The 27542-nt window shown below is 41.5% G+C and overlaps 2 protein-coding genes across 2 annotated transcripts; both read left to right on the top strand.

The window, feature by feature from the left end:
• Positions 1 to 381: 381 nt before the first annotated feature.
• Positions 382 to 21442, top strand: LOC125372174 (BTB and MATH domain-containing protein 36-like). Its single transcript, XM_048381342.1, has 2 exons — positions 382 to 430; positions 20646 to 21442. Exon 2 carries the CDS (start codon positions 20651 to 20653, stop codon positions 21440 to 21442), a length of 792 nt encoding a protein of 263 aa, XP_048237299.1. The 5' UTR covers positions 382 to 430; positions 20646 to 20650.
• A 1387-nt stretch (positions 21443 to 22829) lies between these two features.
• LOC125384247 (BTB and MATH domain-containing protein 38-like) lies at positions 22830 to 25362 on the top strand. Its single transcript, XM_048402876.1, has 2 exons — positions 22830 to 22941; positions 24315 to 25362. Exons 1-2 carry the CDS (start codon positions 22839 to 22841, stop codon positions 24950 to 24952), a joined length of 741 nt encoding a protein of 246 aa, XP_048258833.1. The 5' UTR covers positions 22830 to 22838; the 3' UTR covers positions 24953 to 25362.
• Positions 25363 to 27542: the final 2180 nt, after the last annotated feature.

Here is a 27542-nt window from a genome sequence, read left to right on the forward strand (position 1 = left end):
CAAGTCAAACGCTGTTTGCACGTAGAGATCGATTTAGCGCCTGACTCATATCAAGAGCACATAACTCTACACAATATTCGCAAGTGTTGATTCAATTATTCGGTAGAGCTCCTGCTAGCTGTACAATGCCAGTGTTCCCTCCGTTAGATTTAGCAATGGTGTCTTATATTAAAATATATTATACACCAAGCCGTTAAGGTTAACCATATCTAAACAAGAACTGAAATAGGAAGCTGAAGGCGCAACGTGTATAGTACGTCGGCGATGAAGACTACGTTGTGCCTACGTTGTGTCGACGTTGTGCCTACGTTGTGTCGACGTTGTGCCTACGTTGTGCCTATGTTGTGTCGACGTTGTACCCACCCGCTGACTGACAGTACTCGGAGGGCCACCCTGTCGAAGAGACACAAGGTAGACGACAGAACACACAGTGAGTATAACATGACAGTTGACTAACACCATGTGACAGTGGGCAATACTGTTCACTGCCGGAGACGATTCTCTGTTTAATCTGGGTGTATATTCTTTACACAGGCCACTGTCGTGTCCCACAGTTCACAGTTACTTTGTATGAAAACACTACAGTCTGTATCTCCATGTACGTTTATAGAAGCTGTCACTTGAGTGTGTGAAATCATTTGTAACCAGAATTTTATTGAGGACGAATATCATTTTGTGCTTATATGCAATGCTTATAGTGATTTAAGAGCTGAATACATTTCTCCTAAATATTTTACAACCCCTTCTAAAAATAAATTTAATGCTCTTATGTCATCCACTAACTTTAAAATTATACGAAATCTAGCAGTCTACGTTTACAAAGCTTTTCGACTTCGGTCATTACATACAGTCTAAATATTTATTTGTATATATGCATGCGTATGTGTATGAATGTGTATGGATATGGATATATATGTAAAATAGTGGTAATTCTTTTTTCTCCCTCTCTCTGTTAATAGTTCTGTGTAATAGGCCTACGGCCTAACACTTTTTGTGAATAAAACAATTACAATACACTCGATTGTCACTGACAGTAGTTCACAGGGTATCGGATGCCATTTGAGTTTTAATGCATAGTAAACGTTACAGCTACACCATCTTCCCGAGTCAAGGAAGTTAACTGACTATAAAAGTCCAGTTTCCACCCTCCCCGAACTAGGCTGAAATTATGGAGTTATATTTTGGTCGATTGCAGGACTTGTAAAGCATGTGTACAGCCAACTCGGGGTCAACAGCTATTTTCCAAATCTTTTCAGGTTTTTAATCAAGGTACTCATGTCATTTGATGCACTTCGCGATGTAAGAACCGTTTTATCACAATATAATTTTGATTATCGATCAGATTATTTCGACTGCGCGCCGTCATTTTGTTTGAAGCAAACGCAAGTGATATGAGATGTGGAATCTGATTGGTCAATAGGAGGGTTATAGAAGGAACGTAACTCGTAATAGCCACTGGTGGCGCAACGATCGAGAAATGCCAGTCTAGTTCGGAGAGGGTAGGCTTTTACAGTCAGTTGACACCTTGCTTCGGGAGGAAGCAGCTACACATGTACTGTGCATATAATCTAAATGTACAAAAAAAACAAAACAAACACTGTTATTTGGTGATTACTTCAAAGAACTTACGTTTTTTGTCAGGCATTGAATAATTCGTCGTGAATAGGGTCTTGGGGCAAGTCTGAAGTCATCGCTACGCTTTGTTTCACGACAAGAACACGGAGCTGTGCAAAAGAAATTTTCAAATGTTTCTAAACTTTCTCATTACAGAAGCGGCCATGGAAAAGTCAAAGAACTTGTTTTCCGAGGCATGCCTGACCAGTGATGTGGCGCTTGTAGTCGAGGGTAAAAAACTGCACGTGAACAAAACAGTACTTTCGCTTGCATCTCCAGTCTTTGAAAAAATGTTCTTTGGGGAATTCAAAGAGAAAACCTTATTAGAAGTTCCCCTACCCGGGAAGACATACGACGACATGGTAGAGCTGCTTCTGTGCATTTACCCATCGACCACCAATCTGATCACAGCAGACAACATTGACGCACTACTTCCATTAGCGGAGGAATACCTTATGACGTCACTAAAACAACGCTGTCGCACGTTTGTCACAACCTACCTGAAACTAAACGTGAAAACTTTATCCAAGTCTCAGCTGGTACATTTCATGCATCTAGCAGACAAATATGACTTTGATGATGTTCTTGAGGATTGTCTGACCCAGGCTGTGTACATTGAATACAGTGATGTCAATGGGCTACAACACCAGGAGGGGTTCCAAGATCTCTGCGACAAGACAGCTGTCCAGTTCTTTAAGCGACGATTGGTGTTGGTGGAGGGACTTGTCAGACCGGTTTTGGAGAGCTCCACCACTGCTTCCGGGAACCTCCAAGAGGACTTCCAGACTATCATCAGCGGCAAGTGTAACGAGTTCTCCCACCGCCATGCAAGGCACGAATGTCGAGAATGTAAGGCTGTGTGTTGCGGGCGATGTCGGAAGCTCGGCACTGAAGCGATGGAAGATTTAGCTCACGTTATCAAGAATATGCTGCCTGCTTTCAAAGAGTCTGAATAGTAATCGTTTTACAAGTCAGACGTACATTTTGATCTTGGGATGCAGACATTCACAAAAACTGGAGAATGTCAGTTATGAATTGGAGAATAAAACATGTTTCGCCTCAGTCAATAGCACAAAAGCAAAATCAAGGCGACCTGTAAATATACGAGACCTGGCCAACCATTGGCTTAACACCGATCAATAGTTTCCATGTACATACTCAAACAGTTGACACCGGATCCTCATTTAAGTCGTCTTTTACACCAATCCTGTTTATTTGGGACGTCCACAACGAGGACTTTGTTAACGACAAATTGTGGGACACGTGAATGTTGTTAATCCACGTGTATTGTCATCGTGCATAATCATCAGTTTGACGGTAGTATGTTTTATATAGTCGTTTACGATGTTTTGACAACTTTATGTTTGATACACGCGTGAATCATATTATACATGTATGTATCTGAAAAAGAAATAGGTGTTCTTGTGTTTGTAATATGCCAGGTCAAATGTTGAAATGCTAGCTGTCTTCTAAGCGTCAGCACCATTACCTTCTAGAACGTTCAGTCTTATATTGTAATGTGTACATGAAATAACAGGACGGCAGTAGTATATAGGCAGTACTTTGGATCTGCGTACACGACTTGTGCCACTACGTAGGTGGCATCACATTGAATTATACTACACTGCCGGGCAAAAGAAAATATACTTATGGTTGATGGTGGCTTAATTGAAAAAACAAGAACTGGTTATTCGATAGTGATGTATTTGATACGGGTATCACAGTTGTGTTTTGTGCCTTAAGTTTGCAGTGTTTCGGCGACTGTTTTCAGCCTAGTAACGTTTTGATAACGTTTGTAATATTTCGGCAAAATCCATTTTGCAAGTGTCTTTTGCCCGGCAGTTTACACTAAGCAATAACAACAGTTTAGTTTCACGTTGTATCAGAGACCATGTGAGCTATACTTCAGCCCAGGGATGTCATGCAACTAAGTCCTCAGGTCCACATACATATGCCAGAGTTTAACAAATTCGAATAAATCTTGGTTTTTAGCAGTTCATATCTCTTGTAAATAGAATGTTTGACACATAAATATCAAACGTCAGCGTCAAAGAATAGTCAGCGTCGATTGTCTGAGGAAACAGATTCCTTTGGGCGTAAAAAGCAAAATCGGTGTGAAAATGATATGAATGGATCACTGTAAATCTGCGATTGCACCAGGTGTTCAGGATATGAACAGTTTTACTGTGACAGAATCATCTTGTTCAAACAGCCGACGCTACAGCTTCGCAAGGACTCTTTGTGTATGTAATGTATATGTAAAACAAACACCTCACGACATTGGCTATTTATAGCGACCTCGTACTAGTGTTGCCATGCTTAAACCTGTATACAGACGAATCAATTGGTATTGAACGGGACACACGTGACACGATCGACGAACGTACTCTTTAAGTGCATACGTTCAAGAGCAGATAACTCTGAACATTATTCGCCACAGTTTTGATGCAAATTCCACTTCCTGCTGTAAAGTGCCTGGTGTCTGCGTTGTGGTCTGTGGCCTTGGTGACTGCCTACTCGCTACCCTGCTCAAGAGATACAAGGTTGACGATAGTGAGTATAACATGACAGTGGCCTGGCACCATGTGACTAGTGTACAATACTGTTCACTGCCGGAGACGCTTCCTCAGTTTTATCCGGAAGTATATTCTATTGTTTTGAGGGGCGGTCGGGTAACCTAGTGGTTAAAGCGTTCGCTCGTCACGCCGAAGACCCTGGTTCGATTCCCGACATGGGTACAATGTGTGAAGCCCATTTCTGGTGTCTCCTGCCGTGATATTGCTGGAATATTGCTAAAAGCGACGTAAAACCATACTCACTCACTCCTTCACTCTATTGTTTCGACACCCTGGCGGTTTTTACGGATAAACGGATTCGGATTCTCGTATGCTGTGTATTCTCAGAAAAAAAACACCATCGGTGGTACATGAGTATACATTACAATACAGTTCCTGAGGCCTAGATAACATACAAGTAGGGATCCTAGACGATTGCGTAATGTTGCCGTCTGATGAAAAAAAAGAAAACTACTATTAGATCTACCATTAAAAAAGGGTTTGATTCTAAACAAAGTATCAAAATATACACACATTACGGGAAAAATTAGTTTCACAGGTGTGAATTAACTGTTAATTGAATAAAACTATTATATCTGTCTGTGACAGCTGGCTTATTCACTCACCTAAAAAAACAACGAAAACACATTTAAGTACCGAACTAATGCAGTTAATATTTTCATAAAATATGTTTTCACCTCTGTATACAATAAGAAATAGTATGAATAATGATAAAGTATTTAAGAATAATGAAAAAACACCAGACTCTGCCCAAACAAGTAAATGGTCCATCAGTGTCTGGAGCTCATGGGCGTCTGCTACACCAAAATATGATATTTCCTTACAACTATTAATAAATGACTTGGTCTTCATGATATAGCGGCCCCAGAGAATAGTATTTAGAGTTACATCCCCTCACTTTCTTGACAACTTGTTTTACAGCAGAAAATAGTTATTGCCTGACGCCGAACATGCAGTCATGCGACAATTCCGAAGTAGATGTCTTGATCAATTTGAGAATGTGCTTTACGAATCTTGACCCCCCATAATATAAAGCTCAAAGTGTGCTAAGAATACAAATTATGAAAGGTAATACGTCAAATTGTGTGCATCTGTTCAAAAGCCGAAGACAATATTAGCGGGAAGACATGATTAATAAACAAAAGTCTGTTGTCGTGTGCAACTCAATGCCAACAAACCACTTTTTACCAATATTCAGTCACATTACCTGTCGAGATGAGTGTATTTGGCCAAAGCTGAAACGTCAAAAATTCACGAAAAGGAAATTAACTGTCAAAAAACCAACTCTCGGTGGCGCGTATGTGACCGTATGAGACCGTCGTCTCATGCTCCTAATATAGAATTTCTTATTACAGAAGCGGCCATGGAAAATTCTGAGAACATGTTTTCCGAGGAATCCCTGACAAGTGATGTGGCGCTTGTAGTCGAGGACCAAAAGCTGCACGTGAACAAAACGGTACTTTCGCTTGCATCTCCAGTCTTTGAAAAAATGTTCTTTGGGGAGTTCAAAGAGAAAACCTTATTAGAAGTTCCGCTACCCGGGAAGATATACGACGACATGGTAGAGCTGCTACTGTGCATCTACCCATCGACCGCCAATCCGGTCACAGTAGACAACATTGACGCACTACTTCCACTAGCGGAGGAATATGCAATGATGTCTCTAAAACAACGCTGTCGCAGGTTTGTAAAGACCTACCTGAAACTACACGTGCGAACTTTATCCAAGTCTCAGCTGGTACATTTCATGCATCTAGCAGACCAATATGACTTTGATGATGTCCTTGAGGATTGTCTAGCTCGGGCTGTGCACATTGAATACAGTGGCACTAATGGGCTACAACACCAGGAGGAGTTCCAAGATCTCAGTGACAAGGCGGCTGTCCAGTTCTTTAAGCGGCGATTGGTGTTGATGGAGGGACCTGACAGACCGGTGGTGGCAAAAGCCGCCCCTACTGCGTTTATGAGATACCCAAAACCAGTAGTGAATTGATGAATGAAGTGTGTTTCGCTGCAGTCAGTAGCATAATAGCTATATCAAGGCGACCTGTAAATAATCGAGTCCTGGACATGCTCAAACAGTAGACACCGGATCTTAATTTAACTCGTCTCTAACAACAATCCTGTGTTACTAGGCACATACACAAGGAGCCATTAAAGACAAATTGTATATACAACTATATAAGTGGTTCTTTGACAATAGATCTGAGTGAAACTGTTGACATCGAATATGTTTCAGTTCTCTGTTGCTTATGTACATTAAAAGTTATTTCACAGAACGTCTAATCACAAGGATCACAATGTATGTTAGAACCAATTTCCCTTCATCAAGTTTTTTTTTATCTAAGTTACAATCACTTTGCCTTCTCATGTTCAAGATTTTCACAAAGTAAAGGTAAAATTATGTTTTGTTTGTTTGTTTATTTGTCGTATCTCTGCCTTACTTCAAAACGTCTTTACGTTGATAGATGGGACAAGAAAGGATTTCAGAGAAACTTAGCCTTATTGTTTTGTTTTGTTTGTTGTTTAACGCCGGACTCAGCAATAGTCCAGCTATATGACGGCAGTCTGTAAATAATCGAGTCAGGACCAGACAATCCAAGGATTGATATCATGAGTATCGATCCACGCAATTGGGATACGATGACATGCATCAACCAAGTCAGCGAGCCTGACCACCCGATCTCGTTAGTCGCCTCTTACGACAAGCATAATCGCCTGTTACGGAAAGCATGGGTTGCTGAAGACCTATTCTACCTCGGATCTTCACGGGGTGAGACAAGCATGGGCTGCTGAAGACCTATTCTACCTCGGATCTTCACGGGGTGAGACTAGCTTGGGTTGCTGAAGACCTATTCTACCCCAGATCTTCACGTGTTCCTTCTATAATAAGCTGGCTTATGACCAGGCCCCGATTTCTCCATAAATTAATTCCATAAACCAGAGGATGCAATGTGTTGATAGCATTGACAGTAAATTAACTATGATTGACAATAAGCTGACATCTCTCGACATTACAATGATAGAGACAACACTTCGCGTTGATAAGCTTGAAGCCTGTGTGAGAGAGACTGCATCAGAAAACAAAAAGCTGAAACAACAGGTACGGGAGCTTACAGAACAGAGTACCGAGGATCGGGACAGGTTGTCGAGAGATGTAGAAGACGTGTTTTATGACATAGACTCCATATACCAGGAACAGCGAGACCTGAAAGAATCTGTTATTGACCTGAAAACACGCTCTATGAGAGATAATCTACTCTTTCACGGGATCCCGGAAATGCCTGGAGAAGAACCTAAAGAGGTAATTAAATGTTTCTTAAAGAAAGAAATGAAGTGTGACACAGACATTCACCTCTTACGTGTACATAGGATTGGCCCTCACTTATCTAACAGACCACGTACTATAGTTGCAAAATTTGCAAATCCAGACGAACGGTGGGAAATCCTGACTAACACAAGACAGCTGAGAGAAACGCAATTCGGTGTTAGTGAACAATTTCCTCAAGAGATTGTGCAGAGACGAAGAGATCTACTCCCCATTTTCAAGGAAGCAAGGAGGCGTGGTTTGAAGTCTAACCTCACTGTAGACAGACTGTATATAGACGGGAGACGTGTGTACCCAGGAGACGACCCGTTTATAGATCTCACCCCACGAGGCCCTCCCCCCAGCAGGAGATCATACGCGAGTGGCGTCGGTCGGTCAGACAACAGACAACCCAACAAGATGGCCAGGACTGGGGACACGGGAGAAAACAGGCCGCGGTAGGAGAATAACCGAGGTCAGCAAACCCGTGAGTCGCCTAACAGTGAAAACGTAACTTCCCACGAGAAACTTAAGATACTGTCTCTTAATGTGTGTGGTATTAGGACAAAGCTGTTGAACCCCGATTTTGTGAACGATGTGTCCAGATACGATATACTGTGTCTGACTGAAACTAAAACGTGTGATTTAGATGCTGTAAACATCCCAGGATTCTCAGTTCATATGAATAACAGAACTAACGCACAGAACACACGTGTATCTGGCGGGATCATTGTAGCCATCAAAGAGACACTATTTGACAAGGTGAGCGTCATCGAAAAGATACATGATATTGTTTTATGGTGTAAGATACCAAGTGATTACCTGCATGTTAACGATGACCTTATCCTAGGAACTGTCTATATACCACCAGAGCAAAGTAGATTTCATTCACCGGAAATATTTACAACACTAGAAAATGATATCATTCGTATGTCAAACTGCTCACAGTACATGTGTATTGTTGGTGATATGAATTGTCGTACTAAAAATCTTCCGGATTTTATCATTTTGGACGAATTTTTATGTGACAATGATATTATTGACGAGGAATTATTGTTTTCAAATGTACAACTTCTAGTTGACAACGGTGTAAAATTAGATAGAATATCAATGGATACTGAAACAAACTGTAACGGGTATAAACTCCTGGATTTATGTAAAAATAACCGGCTGTATATTGTGAATGGAAGATTAGGCAAAGACAAGGGTATTGGTAAACTGACATGCAGAAATGCCAGTGTTGTCGATTATTGTATTGCATCAGCAGAAACATTCCCATTATTAATAGATTTTGAGGTGCAGGAGTTTGACCCGATCTCGTCCGATGCACACTGTGGCTTATCGTAAACGTTAGATTGTACAGCACAACAACTATCTCCAGTTATAGATGATGACAAAGATGTACATTACATAAAGTTGTAAAAAGATGGGTTCCTGATAAAAGTGAAACATTTTTATGTAATATCGATAAGGTTGCCATTACCCATCAGTGTACAGAATTAGATGCATGTAAAGACCAATTAGAGCCAAATGACATTAACCAAATTGTAAATAAACTCTCTCAGACGCTGGTTACTGCGGCTGCAACTACTCTAGGTACTGTAAGAAATTCGAGACACTCTGTACATAAGCACAAGCATAAACCCTGGTTTGATGAAAAATGTAAATCATACGTAGATTTTACCACAAGCGTAAACGTATATATGGAAGGACTAAAGACAGTAATAGCAAAGCTATGTACATTTCAGCTAGTAGAGCTTATAGTAAAACCCTAAAGAAGGCATTTAAGACATATCAAAACAAATGTGTCCAACAACTGAGGGAATGTAAGGATAGTAACCCTAAGAATTTTTGGGAAATTTTAAAATCATTTGAACCAAAGAAAACAGCAGAAATAATCAGTATTGACAAATTTTTCGAATTTTTTAAAGACCTTAATCAAAGTTCTGATGATAATGACGATGTTTTTGCCAATAACACATATTATGATAATCATGATGATATCTTAGATTGTAGGATTACAGAAGAAGAAATTATATGGGTTGGATGGTATTTACAATGAGTACATTAAAAGCTCTATTCATGTTATGATGCCGGTTTACGTGAGTTTTTTAACCTCGTTTTTGACACTGGAGTTTTACCTGAAGCTTGGTTTGTTGGCAAAATAAAAACAATCTACAAAAACAAAGGAAACCAAGCTGACCCAGACAATTACAGAGGTATTTCTATCCTAAGCTGTTTAGGTAAATTGTTCACTACACTATTGAATAATCGTTTACAAGCTTACTCAGTTCAGACTAATCTGATAAGCGAAGCGCAAGCAGGATTTAGGAAAAAATACTCAACAATTGACAATATGTTTATTCTTAAAGCTCTCATTGATATCTATAGAAATCTTAATAAGAAGTTGTATTGTGTTTTCGTCGATTTTAGCAAAGCTTTCGATACAGTATGGTGGTGTGGTCTGTGGACAAAAATGATAAAGTCTAATATCAAAGGAAAATGTTTTAATGTCATATATAATATGTATCAAAATATCAAATCTTGTGTTTCTCGATTCTTCATGTTGTTAAAGAATATGTTTACCTTGGTATTTTATTTACAAACACTGGTAGATTCTGTAAGGCACTAAAGAGACTGACAGATCAGGCATCTAGAGCAATGTACGCTGTATTTCGTAAAATTAGAATATTAGAAATTCCTATTGACTGTCAACTGAAATTATTTGATTAACTTGTTCAGCCTGTATTGTTATATGGATCTGAGGTGTGGGGTTTTGAAAATGCTGTTTTCATTGAACGTGTACATCTTAAATTTTGTAAATATATTCTCAAGTTAAAACAGTCAACACCCGATTACATGGTATATGGTGAACTAGGGAGGTATCCTCTCAGCATTTTCATTAAGATGAAAATGATTTCATATTGGTGCAAGCTAACATCATCACAAACTAGCCTTTCTAGTATAGTGTATAAACTTATGTTTCAAATGTCCATTGCAAATCCAGATTACCATTTCCCACTATTAAAAGAAGTAAAATGCATTCTTCAAAATATAGGCTTTAATTACATTTGGCTGTCTCAAACCTTTATTAGTGCCGCATGGTTGAAACAAAATGTGAAACATGTTCTCATTGATAATTTTCTGCAAAGATGGCGAGAATCAAAGGAAAATTCATCTAAAGGTTACTATTATAACATGTTTAAAGAGTTACCATCTCTAGAACCTTATTTAATAGAACTACCAATCACCCTACGTATCTCTCTTGCTCGTTTTAGAACAGCAAATCATAGATTACCTATTGAAACAGGAAGATGGTATAATATTGTGAGAGAGGAAAGAAAATGTACATTGTGTAAAATTTATGTGATGAAATGCACTTTTTATTAGAATATCCAAAACTCTCAGAAATTAGAAACAAGTTTTTGCCTCAATACTACTGTATGTATCCTTCTGCCGTAAAATTCTCCCATTTGATGTCCATAACTTATAAGCCATTTCTATTAAAACTGGCAAGTTAATTATATAAGATCATGTATGGAAATGTTCCACTGACATGTTTTCTTCATTGTATCTAATTCCTGTGTCCAATTACATCTCTGTATCACTGAAGTGATTTACGAGAATAAACATCATTCATTCAGCAACAGTCCTGGTGTTAGGATCTCAGTAACGGTGGCGCCAGGTACGACTGGAGGGCAAAACATTCGTACAATGAGATTTTTTGCATGTTTGTTTTGCCGATGTATAATTACTGTTTCTTGTGGTGCATACGTGCAGTTCGTTGTATGTTGATACAGTATACTGTCGTGATTGTCAAGACCCAGGCTCGTGGCCCGTCCTCGCTATACAGCCTTAGAACATGAAGCCGTGCCGTCCAACGGCTAATGGAGGCTAGATTAGATTCTGCCCCTGTATACAGCTCCTACAACCTGGAGCAGGTTGCCACTCCCCCTTTATACAGCTCCTACAACCTGGAGCAGGTTGCCACATCCCCTTTATACAGCTCCTATAACTTGGAGCAGGTTGCCACTCCCCCTTTATACAGCTCCTACAACCTGGAGCAGGTTGCCACTCCCCCTTTATACAGCTCCTATAACCTGGAGCAGGTTGCCACTCCCCCTTTATACAGCTCCTATAACTTGGAGCAGGTTGCCACTCCCCCTTTATACAGCTCAAAACATCTAGAGCCGGTTTCCACGTCACCTGTTATACAGCTCCTACTACCTGGAGCAGGTTGCCACACCCCCTTTATACAGCTCCTACAACCTGGAGCAGGTTGCCACTCCCCCTTTATACAGCTCCTACAACCTGGAGCAAGTTGCCACTACCCCTTTATACAGCTCCTATAACTTGGAGCAGGTTGCCACTCCCCCTTTATACAGCTCCTACAACCTGGAGCAGGTTGCCACTCCCCCTTTATACAGCTCCTATAACTTGGAGCAGGTTGCCACTCCCCCTTTATACAGCTCAAAACACCTAGAGCCGGTTTCCACGTCACCTGTTATACAGCTCCTACTACCTGGAGCAGGTTGCCACTCCCCCTTTATACAGCTCCTATAACTTGGAGCAGGTTGCCACTCCCCCTTTATACAGCTCAAAACACCTAGAGCCGGTTTCCACACACCTGTTATACAGCTCCTACTACCTGGAGCAGGTTGCCACTCCCCCTTTATACAGCTCAAAACACCTAGAGCCGGTTTCCACACACCTGTTATACAGCTCCTACTACCTGGAGCAGGTTGCCACTCCCCCTTTATACAGCTCAAAACACCTAGAGCCGATTTCCACACACCCTTTATACAGCTCATCCAACATAGATCAGGCTACCCAGGGTTGCCACACACCCTTACACGATTTTATGCGACCAAAACGTCTTCACCGCCCACAGAACCTAACAGTAATGATTTCCGTATTCCCCTTTTAGATTTGCCGTAGAATGGTTTTGGTTGTCCAGACTGTTGTCCCCTTTCAACCATCAGTGTAACCTGGACCAGAATATCCCACGATTTCTGCTCTATACCGCTCATCGAACCTAGATCCTGGCTGCACCTCCTCCCCCTTCACCCCTCATAGAGCCTAGATCCAGGCTGCACCCCCTCTCCCTTCACCCCGCATAGAGCCTAGATCTAGGCTGCACCCCCTCTCCCTTCACCCCTCATAGAGCCTAGATGCAGGCTGCACCCCCCCTCCCTTCACCCCTCATAGAGCCTAGATCTAGGCTCCACCCCCTCTCCCTTCACCCCTCATAGAGCCTAGATGCAGGCTGCACCCCCTCCCCCTTCACCCCTCATAGAGCCTAGATCCAGGCTGCAACCCCTCTCCCTTCACCCCTCATAGAGCCTAGATCTAGGCTGCACCCCCTCTCCCTTCACCCCTCATAGAGCCTAGATCAAGGCTGCACCCCCCCCCCCCCCCCTTCACCCCTGACAGCTTAGATCAAGGCTGCACCCCCTCCCCCTTCACCCCTCATAGAGCCTAGATCCAGGCTGCACCCCCTTTCACCCCTCATAGAGCCTAGATCCTGGTTGCACCCCATTCTCCTCCCCCTTCACCCCTCTTAGAGCCTAGATACATGCTGCACCCCCTCCCCCTTCCGCCCTCAGATACACATACAAACGTCAAAAGAAGTAGAGGTTCGAAGTAAAACGTGAGCTTGATGCTGTGCTGAGATCACGAGGGTCGAAACATGGCGAACACCTGACAGGAAGTACAATCTCAGCCCTGTACCACAATGCTCTGCTTCCTGCTAGTGATGACGTCACGTACATCAAGTCGCCTCACTGTAGCAGAGCTCCACGAATTGTAGATTAGAAACGGCTTCTTTCAGTAGACTAATCGGATTTACGCTTAACTCAGCTTTGCAAAAGCAGGCTAGACGTAGATGATTAGTTCTTGTCTATTTATTTCACCTTTCGTTGTGTAAATACCATCTACGTCATTCTATGTATATGTACATAATACGCGCGTATGTGTGTGCGTGTGTGTGTCTGTGTGTGTGTGCATGTGCGTGTGTGCGTGTATGTGTGCGTGTGTGTACATCATGTTAATAGACATTTGTATAATTATCCGTCAATGTAAATATATATTTCCGGACAGATCAAAAAACGTTTTAAATGGTAAATTGAAGGTCATGAAACTGCCATACCAACCCCCTTGACAATGATGGCTGCATAGCGAAACAAAAGGTTCTATTATCAAGATAAATAATTTCATGTAACTGTGTATAGTAGTGTTGAAACGATTCATCGACTCACCAATTCACTCCGATATCAAAACCAACGCTACGATACACAACAAGTTACGGGTGGGTAATTGGACGAGAAATATTCAACATTTAACTGTTTTACACACTTCACATATTCTACAAGCTGACCGACACACTTATTTTCTATATATAGACCGGGGCGGTGGTGTAGCTTAGATCAAGGCTGCAACCCCTCCCCTTCACCCCCAATAGAGCCTAGATTAAGGCTGCACCTCCTCCCCCTTAACTTCCCCCCCATAGAGGGTAGATCAAGGCTGCACCCCCTCCCCTTCACCCCTCAAAGAGCTTCAATCTAGGCTGCACCCCCAGGCAGTGGGGTAGCCTGGTGGCTGAAGCGTAAGATCGTCACGCCGAAGTCCTGGGGCTCGATTTGCCACATGGGTACAGTATGTGAATTCCATGCCAGGTGTGATATTGCTGGAATATTCCTAAAAGCGGCGTAAAACCATACGCACTCACTTCCATGCAGTTTGGGGCTGTATTAGGATTATCAGGGTTTCGCTGCTGTATCAAACTAGCACTCCGTGCGTACAGCTTTACTCTGGAGTTGTGTAAAAGGGTACGGATTGTGACGTCAGTGAATCGTTCCAGCTCTTCTATTAACTTAACGTAAACGCCTTCCTACTTTCATGTTTTTCTCCCCAAAATTAGAGGTAGTCATCGAGTCATTTTAAAAGGTTAGAAGACCTAAATTTGCATGAGTCCTAAATACTTCACAAATGAATTGTCCTTCTTCACACATAATCAGCACAACATCTTGTTTAAACGTATCTCGCATTACAGCAATCAAACTAGTGTAATCAACGTATTTTCCTTGTGTCTTGTTATATAAAGCTTACACTAAAATCGTTGATGACTACCTTTAAGCAGTGAAGCCGTGAAGCCGTGAAGCCGTGATATAACTGAAATACTGTTTAGTCGGCTCGTTCACTGTAATTGATAGTTTGTCATTGTATACATGTATATAGTGATGTATCTGGTACATGTACGTACGCTTCATCCATTTGTACATAATGTTTTGTGTATATAACATCATGTCTTCATCGTTTTAATAATCGAATAAAACAATATCAATATAATCGTTCGTGTGTTTGTATATATCTATCTGAAATATCGGCATGTATGTATTGTGTCATATCACTTATCCAAGGTTGTATTTATTAACCAAATGAAAAGTGGTTATAAATTTTTCACACATTGTTTATGGGCAGGCTATCATATTGATACAACAATAACATTATTTCGTGGGTACAGAAATTGATTTGTTTGCATGTGATAGAGATACAATCATAAACACATCTAAGGTGTTGACATTTAAATTAAAATTAAAATGTGAAACAAAATCCTCACTCTCATTGCATGATCATGATATTATGCTATATGCGGGAAAGATAGATCCATATGACCATCACCATCACTTATTTTGCTATTTTGTTTAAAATCCGGATTGATTTCAACGTTATGAAAATATGTGGGCATGTATAACATTTTGCTCAGCTGGGCCCACAGAGAGATTCTGGTCAGTAAGACTTTATATTTTCATTAAATCGTGTTTGAAAACGTGTAGTTTGGGAAGATGTGGGGTCCGTCTCTACATATGATGATGACAGTGACAACCAGGACTAGCTGTTGAGGGAGTGAGTGAGTGGGCCCGGGTGAGTGGGTGGTTGAGTGAGTGGGTGGTTGAGTGAGTGGTTGAGTGAGTGGTTGAGTGAGTGGTTGAGTGAGTGGTTGAGTGAGTTAGTGGTTGAGTGAGGTGTAACGACCTTTTCGACAATATTTCAGTTATATCACGGCGACTCAGCTTAATGTGGGAGGCACACCCGAAGTGATGCAGGTCGTAGATGTTCATTGCCTTGGTCAAACCCACGAACATGAGTATCGTGTCGACAAACCTAGAAACCTAATCATGGCGAATCGGGGTGTGCAACCAATGATCAAAGGTTTCTCGAAGGCCTCCGCACAGCGAATTGGCCTATGAGCACGGGTATGGTGCTGACAAACCTAGAAACATAATCGGGGCGATCCGGGATTCGAACCCACAACTATAAGTCTCTGACGTGCCCAAAGGACGCAACTCTGCACAGCGAACCGCGGCACCTTGGACGACTGGGCCACCCGTGTCCCCTACATTGAGGGTCTAGTGTGATAGATTATGGTTCAACATCGAGTGACATGTTCCCCGATGATGATGAATGTCTCTGTAAATTATTATTTAAATGCGTTCAGAAGAAACTAAAGATAACTCATACCTTATTAATTACACTAATATATGAAGGTCGGTTATTATAATCTACTAAACAATACAGTGTAGTCCAACATGTATTTGGGTGACTGTGAACAGTACAAACCGCTACGAGCGTGGGGAAATGCACGGAACGCCAGCATGGGTCTTGCTCTGTGCATAAAACATAAGATTGTGTAGTGAGCGTGTTCTTGCTGCACCTGTGCAAGGGTTTTCTCTTCTTGTTGGTGTAGTGGTCGACTGACAACTTCTCTTCCTTGTACACTGTTCTTGTGAAATATTAAAAACTCTTCTTTATTTCGCTTTCCGTATACACAACACTTCCTGACATGAGAGAGGACGAGTTATTGTTTTGTGAGTGAGCAATGTTTTACGCCCTTGAACGGTATTTCATTTACTTCACGACGTGCCAGCTTTATGTGGGAGGAAAGCCCAGTTGATGACTGTTATTAATTGGGTGAAACCCACCAGCTCGGGCATGGAGCTGGCACACCCAGAAACATGATCAGGGTCCATTTGGGGTTCCAACCCACGATCTTATGTTTCTGACAGAACTCTGCCTAGCGCCTCAAACGACTGGGCCGCTCGTCACACCTGTCTGACATGACGAGGGAGGGGAACGGAGGACATTCGAAAAATGCAGGTTGTGTGATAGTTTTGACATTGAAGATGAATTCCACTATATTTTTAAATGTGAATAGGGGCGGTCGGGTAGCCTAGTGGCTAAAGCGTTCGCTCGTCACGCCGAAGACCCGGGTTCGATTCCCGACATGGGTGCTATGTGTGAAGCCCATTTCTGGTGTCTGATATTGCTAAAAGCGGCGTAAAACCATACTCACTCACTCACTCACTCAAATGTAAATATTTCAATGAACAAAGGGACATGTACATCGAAAACACTTTTTAAAAAGACCAAACATGTTACAACTCCAGCAATTATTTGTCACAAGATATCTGTCCAAAACAAACTAAATTTATTAACATTATAATGAAAATTGTAAAAAAAACTCCCAGTTAACCTCTGTCCACCGCAATGTAAAATACTGTTTGTACCTTATGTGCCGATGCGCTCGGCCTGAGAGAAATAAAGTGCTGTTCTATGGTATTCTGGAGCTCTTTGTGTCATCCATATTTCGTCAACTCCGGCTGATTGATATCACAAGTTGTACTTCTTACAGCGCGGATATCTTCCCTCACCTATACAAACCGAACACATATATACCAGTAGTTGTGTGAAAATTGATGTGTATAATTTTAACACGAACATTTAACTATCAAATGAGGGAAAAGATTTCAATCTGTTTACGGGGTGCTGGAGCAAGCAAACCAGTGGTTGATAGTGTGAGAGTCGTTATAAGAATATACACAGCATACATATAACAAATGGTCGGGACCAAACAATACGTTCGTCATCATAGGTTCCTTTAAGAGCGTGTTCGTTATGAACATAGTTTACAGCAACTGCATCTACCTAGTGGACACAAATGGACAACAACAGGCAGACTTAAGCCTTGCAACGTTTTCCTATCGTTTGTAATTTGTTGGTCAAATCCAATTTTCAAGGGACCATTTTCTTTTGTCCAGCAGTTCACATAAATCAATAACAGCAGTCAGTTTCACGTGGCATCAAAGACGATCTCAGCTTTAGTTCACCCCAGTGGTGTCAAAGGTATATTATAGTCCCCGGTCCATATACATAGGAGTTTCACGCCGCACTTAGCAATATTCCAGCTATTTGACGGCGGTCTGTAAATAATCGAGTCTGGGCCAGACAATCCAGTGATTGGCATCATGATCATCGATCCACGCAATTTGGATACGATGACATGCATCAACCAAGTCAGCGAGTCTGACCACCCGATCCTGTTAGTCGCCTCTTACGACAAGCTCGTCACCACTTGGCTAAAAATGATGCCGATGTGACGTTACATTTTAACCCACTCACTCACTCTCACAACAAGGAAAGTCGCTTTTTACGGTTGGCATGGGTTGCTGAAGACCCATTCTAACCCGTATCTTCACCGGTATGTTTTGAAGAGAAATATAAAGCCAGTTTTGATATAACAGAATCATCTTGTTCAAACCGCCAACGTTACAGCTACGTGTGGACTCGGTATGTATGTTATCAATGTGGACAACAAACCCCGCCTGGCGTGGGCTATTTATAACCACCCCATTCTCGTGTCCTCACACTCAAACATTTTACAGACGATTCATTGAGTATTGAATGGAACACAAGTTTTTTGTTAAAAAGTAAATGCATACATTAACAACGATGTTTGTTTCATTGGAATAATACTTTTGAAAACATAACACGACTAGTGTTTCTAAACGGCGAGTTGGTTATTTCACAAGTCAAACGTTGTTTGCACGTAGAGATCGATTTAGCGCCTGACTCATATCAAGAGCACATAACTCTACACAATATTCGCAAGTGTTGATTCAATTATTCGGTAGAGCTCCTGCTAGCTGTACAAAGCCAGTGTTCCCTCCGTTGGATTTAGCAATGGTGTCTTATGTTAAAATATATAATACACCAAGCCGTTAAGGTTAACCATATCTAAACAAGAACTGATTGAAATAGGAAGCTGAAAGGGCAACGTGTATAGTCCGTCGGCGATGAAGACTACGTTGTGCCTACGTTGTGTCGACGTTGTGTCTACGTTGTGCCTACGTTGTGCCTACGTTGTGTCGACGTTGTGCCTACGTTGTGTCGACGTTGTGCCTCGTCACCACTTGGCTAAAAATGATGCCGATGTGACGTTACATTTTAACCCACTCACTCACTCTCACAACAAGGAAAGTCGCTTTTTACGGTTGGCATGGGTTGCTGAAGACCCATTCTAACCCGTATCTTCACCGGTATGTTTCGAAGAGAAATATAAAGCCAGTTTTGATATAACAGAATCATCTTGTTCAAACCGCCAACGTTACAGCTACGTGTGGACTCGGTATGTATGTTATCAATGTGGACAACAAACCCCGCCTGGCGTGGGCTATTTATAACCACCCCATTCTCGTGTCCTCACACTCAAACATTTTACAGACGATTCATTGAGTATTGAATGGAACACAAGTTTTTTGTTAAAAAGTAAATGCATACATTAACAACGATGTTTGTTTCATTGGAATAATACTTTTGAAAACATAACACGACTAGTGTTTCTAAACGGCGAGTTGGTTATTTCACAAGTCAAACGTTGTTTGCACGTAGAGATCGATTTAGCGCCTGACTCATATCAAGAGCACATAACTCTACACAATATTCGCAAGTGTTGATTCAATTATTCGGTAGAGCTCCTGCTAGCTGTACAAAGCCAGTGTTCCCTCCGTTGGATTTAGCAATGGTGTCTTATGTTAAAATATATAATACACCAAGCCGTTAAGGTTAACCATATCTAAACAAGAACTGATTGAAATAGGAAGCTGAAAGGGCAACGTGTATAGTCCGTCGGCGATGAAGACTACGTTGTGCCTACGTTGTGTCGACGTTGTGTCTACGTTGTGCCTACGTTGTGCCTACGTTGTGTCGACGTTGTGCCTACGTTGTGTCGACGTTGTGCCTACGTGCTACGCTGTGGTATCAGTGACTGTCCACCCGCTGACTGACAGTACTCGGAGGGCCACCCTGCCGAAGAGACACAAGGTAGACGAACACACAGTGAGTCTTACATGACAGTTGACCAACACCATGTGACAGTGGACAATACTGTTCACTGCCGGAGACGATTCTCGGTTTTATCCGGGTGTATATTCTTTACACAGGCCACTGTCGTGTCTCACAGTTCACAGTTACTTTGTATGAAAACACGTAGGTCTGTATCTCCATGTACGTTTATGTCAGCTGTCACTTGAGTGTGTGAAATCACAGGGACATATAATACACTCGATTGTCACTGACAGTAGCTCACAAGGTATCGCAGGCCATTTATGTTCTAATGCATAGTAAACGTTACAGCTACACCATCTTCCCAAGTCAAGGAAGTTAACTGACTATAAAAGTCCAGTTTCCACCCTCGCCGAACTAGGCTGAAATTATGGATTATTTTGGTCTATTGCAGGATTTGTAAAGCAAGTGTACCCCCAAATCGGCGTCAACAGATATTTTCCATTTTTTTTCAAGTTTTTTAATCAAGGCACTCATGCCATTTGATGCACTTCGCGAAGTAAGACCCGTTTTATCACAATAAATTTTGATTATCGGTCAGATCATCTCGACTGCACGCCGTCATTTTGCATGAAGCAAACGCAAGTGATATGAGAGGTGGAATATGATTGGTCAATAGGAGGGACATAGAAGGATCGAGACTTGTAATAGCCACTGGTGGCGCAACGATCGAGTCTAGAAATGCCAGTCTAGTTCGGCGCGGGTAGGCTTTTACAGTCAGTTGACACCTTGCTTCGGGAAGAAGCAGCTACACATGTACTGTGTATATAATGTAAAATGTACAAAAAACAAACAAACTGTTATTTGGTGATTATTTCAAAGAACTTACGTTTTGTCAAGCATTGAATAATTCGTCGTGGATAGGGTCTTGGGGAAAGTCTGAAGTCATCGCTATGCTTTGTTTCACCACAAGAACATGGAGCTGTGCAAAAGAAATTTTCAAATGTTTCTAAACTTTCTCATTACAGCGGCCATGGAAAAGTCAATGAACATGTTTTCCGAGGCATGCCTAACCAGTGATGTGGCGCTTGTAGTCGAGGGTAAAAAGCTGCACGTGAACAAAACAGTACTTTCGATTGCATCTCCAGTCTTTGAAAAAATGTTCTTTGGGGAATTCAAAGAGAAAACCTTATTAGAAGTTCCGCTACCCGAGAAGACATACGACGACATGGTAGAGCTGCTTCTGTGCATTTACCCATCGACCACCAATCCGATCACAGCAGACAACATTGACGCACTACTTCCATTAGCGGAGGAATACCTTATGACGTCACTAAAACAACGCTGTCGCACGTTTGTCACAACCTACCTGAAACTAAACGTGAAAACTCTATCTAAGTCTCAGCTGGTACATTTCATGCATCTAGCAGACAAATATGACTTTAATGATGTTCTTGAGGATTGTCTGACCCAGGCTGTGTACATTGAATACAGTGATGTCAATGGGCTACAACACCAGGAGGGGTTCCAAGATCTCTGCGACAAGACAGCTGTCCAGTTCTTTAAGCGACGATTGGTGTTGGTGGAGGGACTTGTCAGACCGGTTTTGGAGAGCTCCACCACTGCTTCCGGGAACCTCCAAGAAGACTTCCAGACTATCATCAGCGGCAAGTGTAACGAGTTCTCCCACCGCCATGCAAGGCACGAATGTCGAGAATGTAAGGCTGTGTGTTGCGGGCGATGTCGGAAGCTCGGCACTGAAGCGATGGAAGATTTAGCTCACGTTATCAAGAATATGCTGCCTGCTTTCAAAGAGTCTGAATAGTGATCGTTTTACAAGTCAGACGTACATTTTGATCTTAGGATACGGACATTCACCAAACAATTGAGAATGTCAGTAATGAATTGGAGAATAAATCATTTTTCATCTCAGTCAATAGCACAAAAGCAAAATCAAGGCGACCTGTAAATAAACGAGACCTGGCCAACCATTGGCTTAACACCGATCCATAGTTTCCATGTACATACTCAAACAGTTGACACCGGATCCTCATTTAAGTCGTCTTTTACACCAATCCTGTTTATTTGGGACGTCCACAACGAGGACTTTGTTAAAGACAAATTGTGGGACACTTGAATGTTGTTAATCCACGTGTATTGTCATCGTGCATAATCATCAGTTTGACGGCAGTATGTTTTATAGAGTCGTTTACGATGTTTTGAGAACCCTATGTTTGATACACGCGTGAATCACATTATACATGTATTTAACTGAAAAAGAAATAGATGTTCTTGTGTTTGTAATATGCCAGGTCAAATGTTGAAATGCTACCTGTCTTCAAAGCTTCAGCACCATTACCTTCAGGAACGTTCAGTCTTATATTATAATGTGTACATGAAATAACAGGTAAATAACAGTATATAGGCAGTACTTTGGATCTGCGTACACGACTTGTGCCACTACGTCGGTGGCATCACATTGAATTATACTACACTGCCGGGCAAAAGAAAGTATACTTATGGTTGATGGTGGCTTAATTGAAAAAACAAGAACTGGTTATTCGATAGTGATGTATTTGATACGGGTATCATAGTTGTGTTTTGGGCCTTAAGTTTGCAGTGTTTCGGCGACTGTTTTCAACCTAGTAACGTTTTGATAACGTTTGTAATATTTCGGCAAAATCCATTTTGCAAGTGTCTTTTGCCCGGCAGTTTACACTAAGCAATAACAACAGTTTAGTTTCACGTTGTATCAGAGACCATGTGAGCTATACTTCAGCCCAGGGATGTCATGCAATTAAGTCCTCAGGTCCACATACATATGCCAGAGTTTTACAAATTCGGATAAATCTTGATTTTTAGCAGTTCATATCTCTGATAAATAGAATGTTTGACATATAAATATCAAACGTCAGCGTCAAAGAATAGGCATCAGGTGTTCATGATATGAACAGTTTTACTGTGACAGAATCATCTTGTTCAAACAGCCGACGCTACAGCTTCGCAAGGACTCTTTTTGTATGTAATCTATATGTAACAACAAACACCTCACGACATTGGCTATTTATAGCGACCTCGTAATAGTGTTGTCATGCTTAAACCTGTGTACAGACGAATCAATTGGTATTGAATGGGACACATGTGACACTATCGACGAACGTACTCTTTAAATGCATACATTCAAGAGCAGATAAGTCTGAACATTAGTCGCCACAGTTTTGATGCAAATTCAATTTCCTGCTGTGCCTGGTGTCTGCGTTGTGGTCTGTGGCCTTGGTGACTGCCTACTCGCCACCCTGCTCAAGAGATACAAGGTTGACGATAGTGAGTATAACATGACAGTGGCCTGGCACCACGTGACTAGTGTACAATACTGTTCACTGCCGGAGACGCTTCCTCGGTTTTATTCGGAAGTATATTCTATTGTTTTGAGGGGCGGTCGGGTAACCTAGTGGTTAAAGCGTTCCTCGTCCCGCCGAAGACCCGGGTTCGATTCCCGACATGGGTACAATGTGTGAAGCCCATTTCTGTTGTCTCCTGCCGTGATATTGCTGGAATATTGCTAAAAGCGACGTAAAACCATACTCATTCACTCACACACTCTATTGTTTTGACACCCTGGCGGTTTCTATGTATAAACGGATTCGGATTCTCGTATGCTGTGTATTATCAGAAAAAACACCATCGGTGGTACATGAGTATACATTACAATACAGTTCCTAAGGCTTAGATAACATACAAGTAGGGATCCTAGACGATTGTGTAATGTTGCCGTCTGATGAATAAAAAGAAAACTACTATTAGATCTACCATTAAAAAAGGTTTGATTCTAAACAAAGTATCAAAATATACACACATTACGGGAAAAATTAGTTTCACAGGTGTGAATTAACTGTTAATTGAATAAAACTATTATATCTGTCTGTGACAGCTGGCTTATTCACTCACCTAAAAAAACAACGAAAACACATTTAAGTACCGAACTAATGCAGTTAATATTTTCATAAAATATATTTTCACCTCAGTATACAATAAGAAATAGTTTGAATAATGATAAAGTATTTAAGAATAATGAAAAAACACCAGACTCTGCCCAAACAAGTAAATGGTCCACCAGTGTGTGGAGCTTATGGGCGTCTGCTACACCAAAATATGATATTTCCTTACAACTATTAATGAATGACTTGGTCTTCATGATATAGCTACCCCAGAGAATAGTGTTTAGAGTTATATCCCCTCACTTTCTTGACAACTTATTTTATAGCAGTAAATAGTTATTGCTTGACGCCGAACATGCAGTCATGCGACAATTCCGAAATAGATGTCTTGATCAATTTGAGAATGTGCTTTACGAATCTTGACCCTCATAATATAAAGCTCAAAGTGTGCTAAGAATACAAATTATGAAAGGTAATACGTCAAATTGTGTGCATCTGTTCAAAAGCCGAAGACAATATTAGCGGGAAGACATGATTAATAAACAAAAGTCTGTTGTCGTGTGCAACTCAATGCCAACAAACCACTTTTTACCAATATTCAGTCACATTACCTGTCGAGATGAGTGTATTTGGCCAAAGCTGAAACGTCAAAAAATCACGAAAAGGAAATTAACTGTCCAAAAACCAACTCTCAGTGGCGCGTATGTGATCGTATGACACCGTCGTCTCATGCTCCTAATATAGAATTTCTTATTACAGAAGCGGTCATGGAAAATTCTGAGAACATGTTTTCCGAGGTATCCCTGACAAGTGATGTGGCGCTTGTAGTCGAGGACCAAAAGCTGCACGTGAACAAAACAGTACTTTCGATTGCATCTCCAGTCTTTGAAAAAATGTTTTTTGGGAAGTTCAAAAAGAAAACCTCATTAGAAGTTCCGCTACCCGGGAAGACATACGACGACATTGTAGAGCTGCTACTGTGCATCTACCCATCGACCGTCAATCCGGTCACAGTAGACAACATTGACGCACTACTTCCACTGGCGGAGGAATATGCAATGATGTCTCTAATACAACGCTGTCGCAGGTTTGTAAAGACCTACCTGAAACTACACGTGCGAACTTTATCCAAGTCTCAGCTGGTACATTTCATGCATCTAGCAGACCGATATGACTTTGATGATGTCCTTGAGGATTGTCTGGCTCGGGCTGTGCACATTGAATACAGTGGCACTAATGGGCTACAACACAAGGAGGAGTTCCAAGATCTCAGTGACAAGGCGGCTGTCCAGTTCTTTAAGCGGCGATTGGTGTTGGTGGAGGGACTTGACAGACCGGTGGTGGCAAAAGCCCCTACTACGTTTATGAGATACCCAAAACCAGTAGTGAATTGGTGAATGAAGTGTGTTTCGCTGCAGTCAGTAGCATAATAGCTATATCAAGGCGACCTGTAAATAATCGAGTCCTGGACATGCTCAAACAGTAGACACCGGATCTTAATTTAACTCGTCTCTAACAACAATCCTGTGTTACTAGGCACATACATAAGGAGGCATTAAAGACAAATTGTATACAACTATATAAGAGGCTCTTTGACAATAGGTCTGAGTGAAACTGTTGACATCGAATATGTTTCAGTTCTCTGTTGCTTATGTATATTAAAAGTCATTTCATAGAACGGTCTAATCACAAGGATCACAATGTATGTTAGAACCAATTTCCCTTCATCAAGTTTTTTTTTATCTAAGTTACAATCACTTTGCCTTCTCATGTTCAAGATTTTCACAAAGTAAAGGGTAAAATTATGTTTTGTTTGTTTGTTTATTTGTCGTATCTCTGCCTTACTTCAAAACGTCTTTACGTTGATAGATGGGACAAGAAAGGATTTCAGAGAAACTTAGCCTTATTTGTTTGTTTTGTTTGTTGTTTAACGCCAGACTCAGCAATAGTCCAGCTATATGACGGCGGTCTGTAAATAATCGAGTCAGGACCAGACAATCCAAGGATTGATATCATGAGTATCGATCCACGCAATTGGGATACGATGACATGCATCAACCAAGTCAGCGAGCCTGACCACCCGATCTCGTTAGTCGCCTCTTACGACAAGCATAATCGCCTGTTACGGAAAGCATGGGTTGCTGAAGACCTATTCTACCTCGGATCTTCACGGGGTGAGACAAGCATGGGCTGCTGAAGACCTATTCTACCTCGGATCTTCACGGGGTGAGACTAGCTTGGGTTGCTGAAGACCTATTCTACCCAAGATCTTCACGTGTTCCTTCTATAATAAGCTGGCTTTTGACCAGGCCCCGATTTCTCCATAAATTAATTCCATAAACCAGAGGATGCAATGTGTTGATAGCATTGACAGTAAATTAACTATGATTGACAATAAGCTGACATCTCTCGACATTACAATGATAGAGACAACACTTCGCGTTGATAAGCTTGAAGCCTGTGTGAGAGAGACTGCATCAGCAAACAAAAAGCTGAAACAACAGGTACGGGAGCTTACAGAACAGAGTACCGAGGATCGGGACAGGTTGTCGAGAGATGTAGAAGACGTGTTTTATGACATAGACTCCATATACCAGGAACAGCGAGACCTGAAAGAATCTGTTATTGACCTGAAAACACGCTCTATGAGAGATAATCTACTCTTTCACGGGATCCCGGAAATGCCTGGAGAAGAACCTAAAGAGGTAATTAAATGTTTCTTAAAGAAAGAAATGAAGTGTGACACAGACATTCACCTCTTACGTGTACATAGGATTGGCCCTCACTTATCTAACAGACCACGTACTATAGTTGCAAAATTTGCAAATCCAGACGAACGGTGGGAAATCCTGACTAACACAAGACAGCTGAGAGAAACGCAATTCGGTGCTAGTGAACAATTTCCTCAAGAGATTGTGCAGAGACGAAGAGATCTACTCCCCATTTTCAAGGAAGGAAGGAGGCGTGGTTTGAAGTCTAACCTCACTGTAGACAGACTGTATATAGACGGGAGACGTGTGTACCCAGGAGACGACCCGTTTATAGATCTCACCCCACGAGGCCCTCCCCCCAGCAGGAGATCATACGCGAGTGGCGTCGGTCGGTCAGACAACAGACAACCAAACAAGATGGCCAGGACTGAGGACACGGGAGAAAACAGGCCGCGGTAGGAGAATAACGGAGGTCAGCAAACCCGTGAGTCGCCTAACAGTGAAAACGTAACTTCCCACGAGAAACTTAAGATACTGTCTCTTAATGTGTGTGGTATTAGGACAAAGCTGTTGAACCCCGATTTTGTGAACGATGTGTCCAGATACGATATACTGTGTCTGACTGAAACTGAAACGTGTGATTTAGATGCTGTGAACATCCCAGGATTCTCAGTTCATATGAATAACAGAACTAACGCACTGAACACACGTGTATCTGGCGGGATCATTGTAGCCATCAAAGAGACACTATTTGACAAGGTGAGCGTCATCGAAAAGATACATGATATTGTTTTATGGTGTAAGATACCAAGTGATTACCTGCATGTTAACGATGACCTTATCCTAGGAACTGTCTATATACCACCAGAGCAAAGTAGATTTCATTCACCGGAAATATTTACAACACTAGAAAATGATATCATTCGTATGTCAAACTGCTCACAGTACATGTGTATTGTTGGTGATATGAATTGTCGTACTAAAAATCTTCCGGATTTTATCATTTTGGACGAATTTTTATGTGACAATGATATTATTGACGAGGAATTATTGTTTTCAAATGTACAACTTCTAGTTGACAACGGTGTAAAATTAGATAGAATATCAATGGATACTGAAACAAACTGTAACGGGTATAAACTCCTGGATTTATGTAAAAATAACCGGCTGTATATTGTGAATGGAAGATTAGGCAAAGACAAGGGTATTGGTAAACTGACATGCAGAAATGCCAGTGTTGTCGATTATTGTATTGCATCAGCAGAAACATTCCCAT

The sequence above is a fragment of the Haliotis rufescens genome, unplaced genomic scaffold, assembly GCF_023055435.1.
Source record: "Haliotis rufescens isolate VD_foot unplaced genomic scaffold, xgHalRufe1.0.p SCAF_1, whole genome shotgun sequence".
NCBI classification, from domain to species: domain Eukaryota; kingdom Metazoa; phylum Mollusca; class Gastropoda; order Lepetellida; family Haliotidae; genus Haliotis; species Haliotis rufescens.

Excerpts from the sequence above, each read along its gene's own strand:
- LOC125372174 (XM_048381342.1), top strand. The coding sequence starts at position 20,651 with ATGGAAAAGTCAATGAACATGTTTTCCGAGGCATGCCTAACCAGTGAT.
- LOC125384247 (XM_048402876.1), top strand. The coding sequence starts at position 22,839 with ATGCAAATTCAATTTCCTGCTGTGCCTGGTGTCTGCGTTGTGGTCTGT. Across the intron at positions 22,942-24,314 it reads GAGATACAAGGTTGACGATA|AAGCGGTCATGGAAAATTCT; the intron begins GTGAGTATAACA and ends TTCTTATTACAG.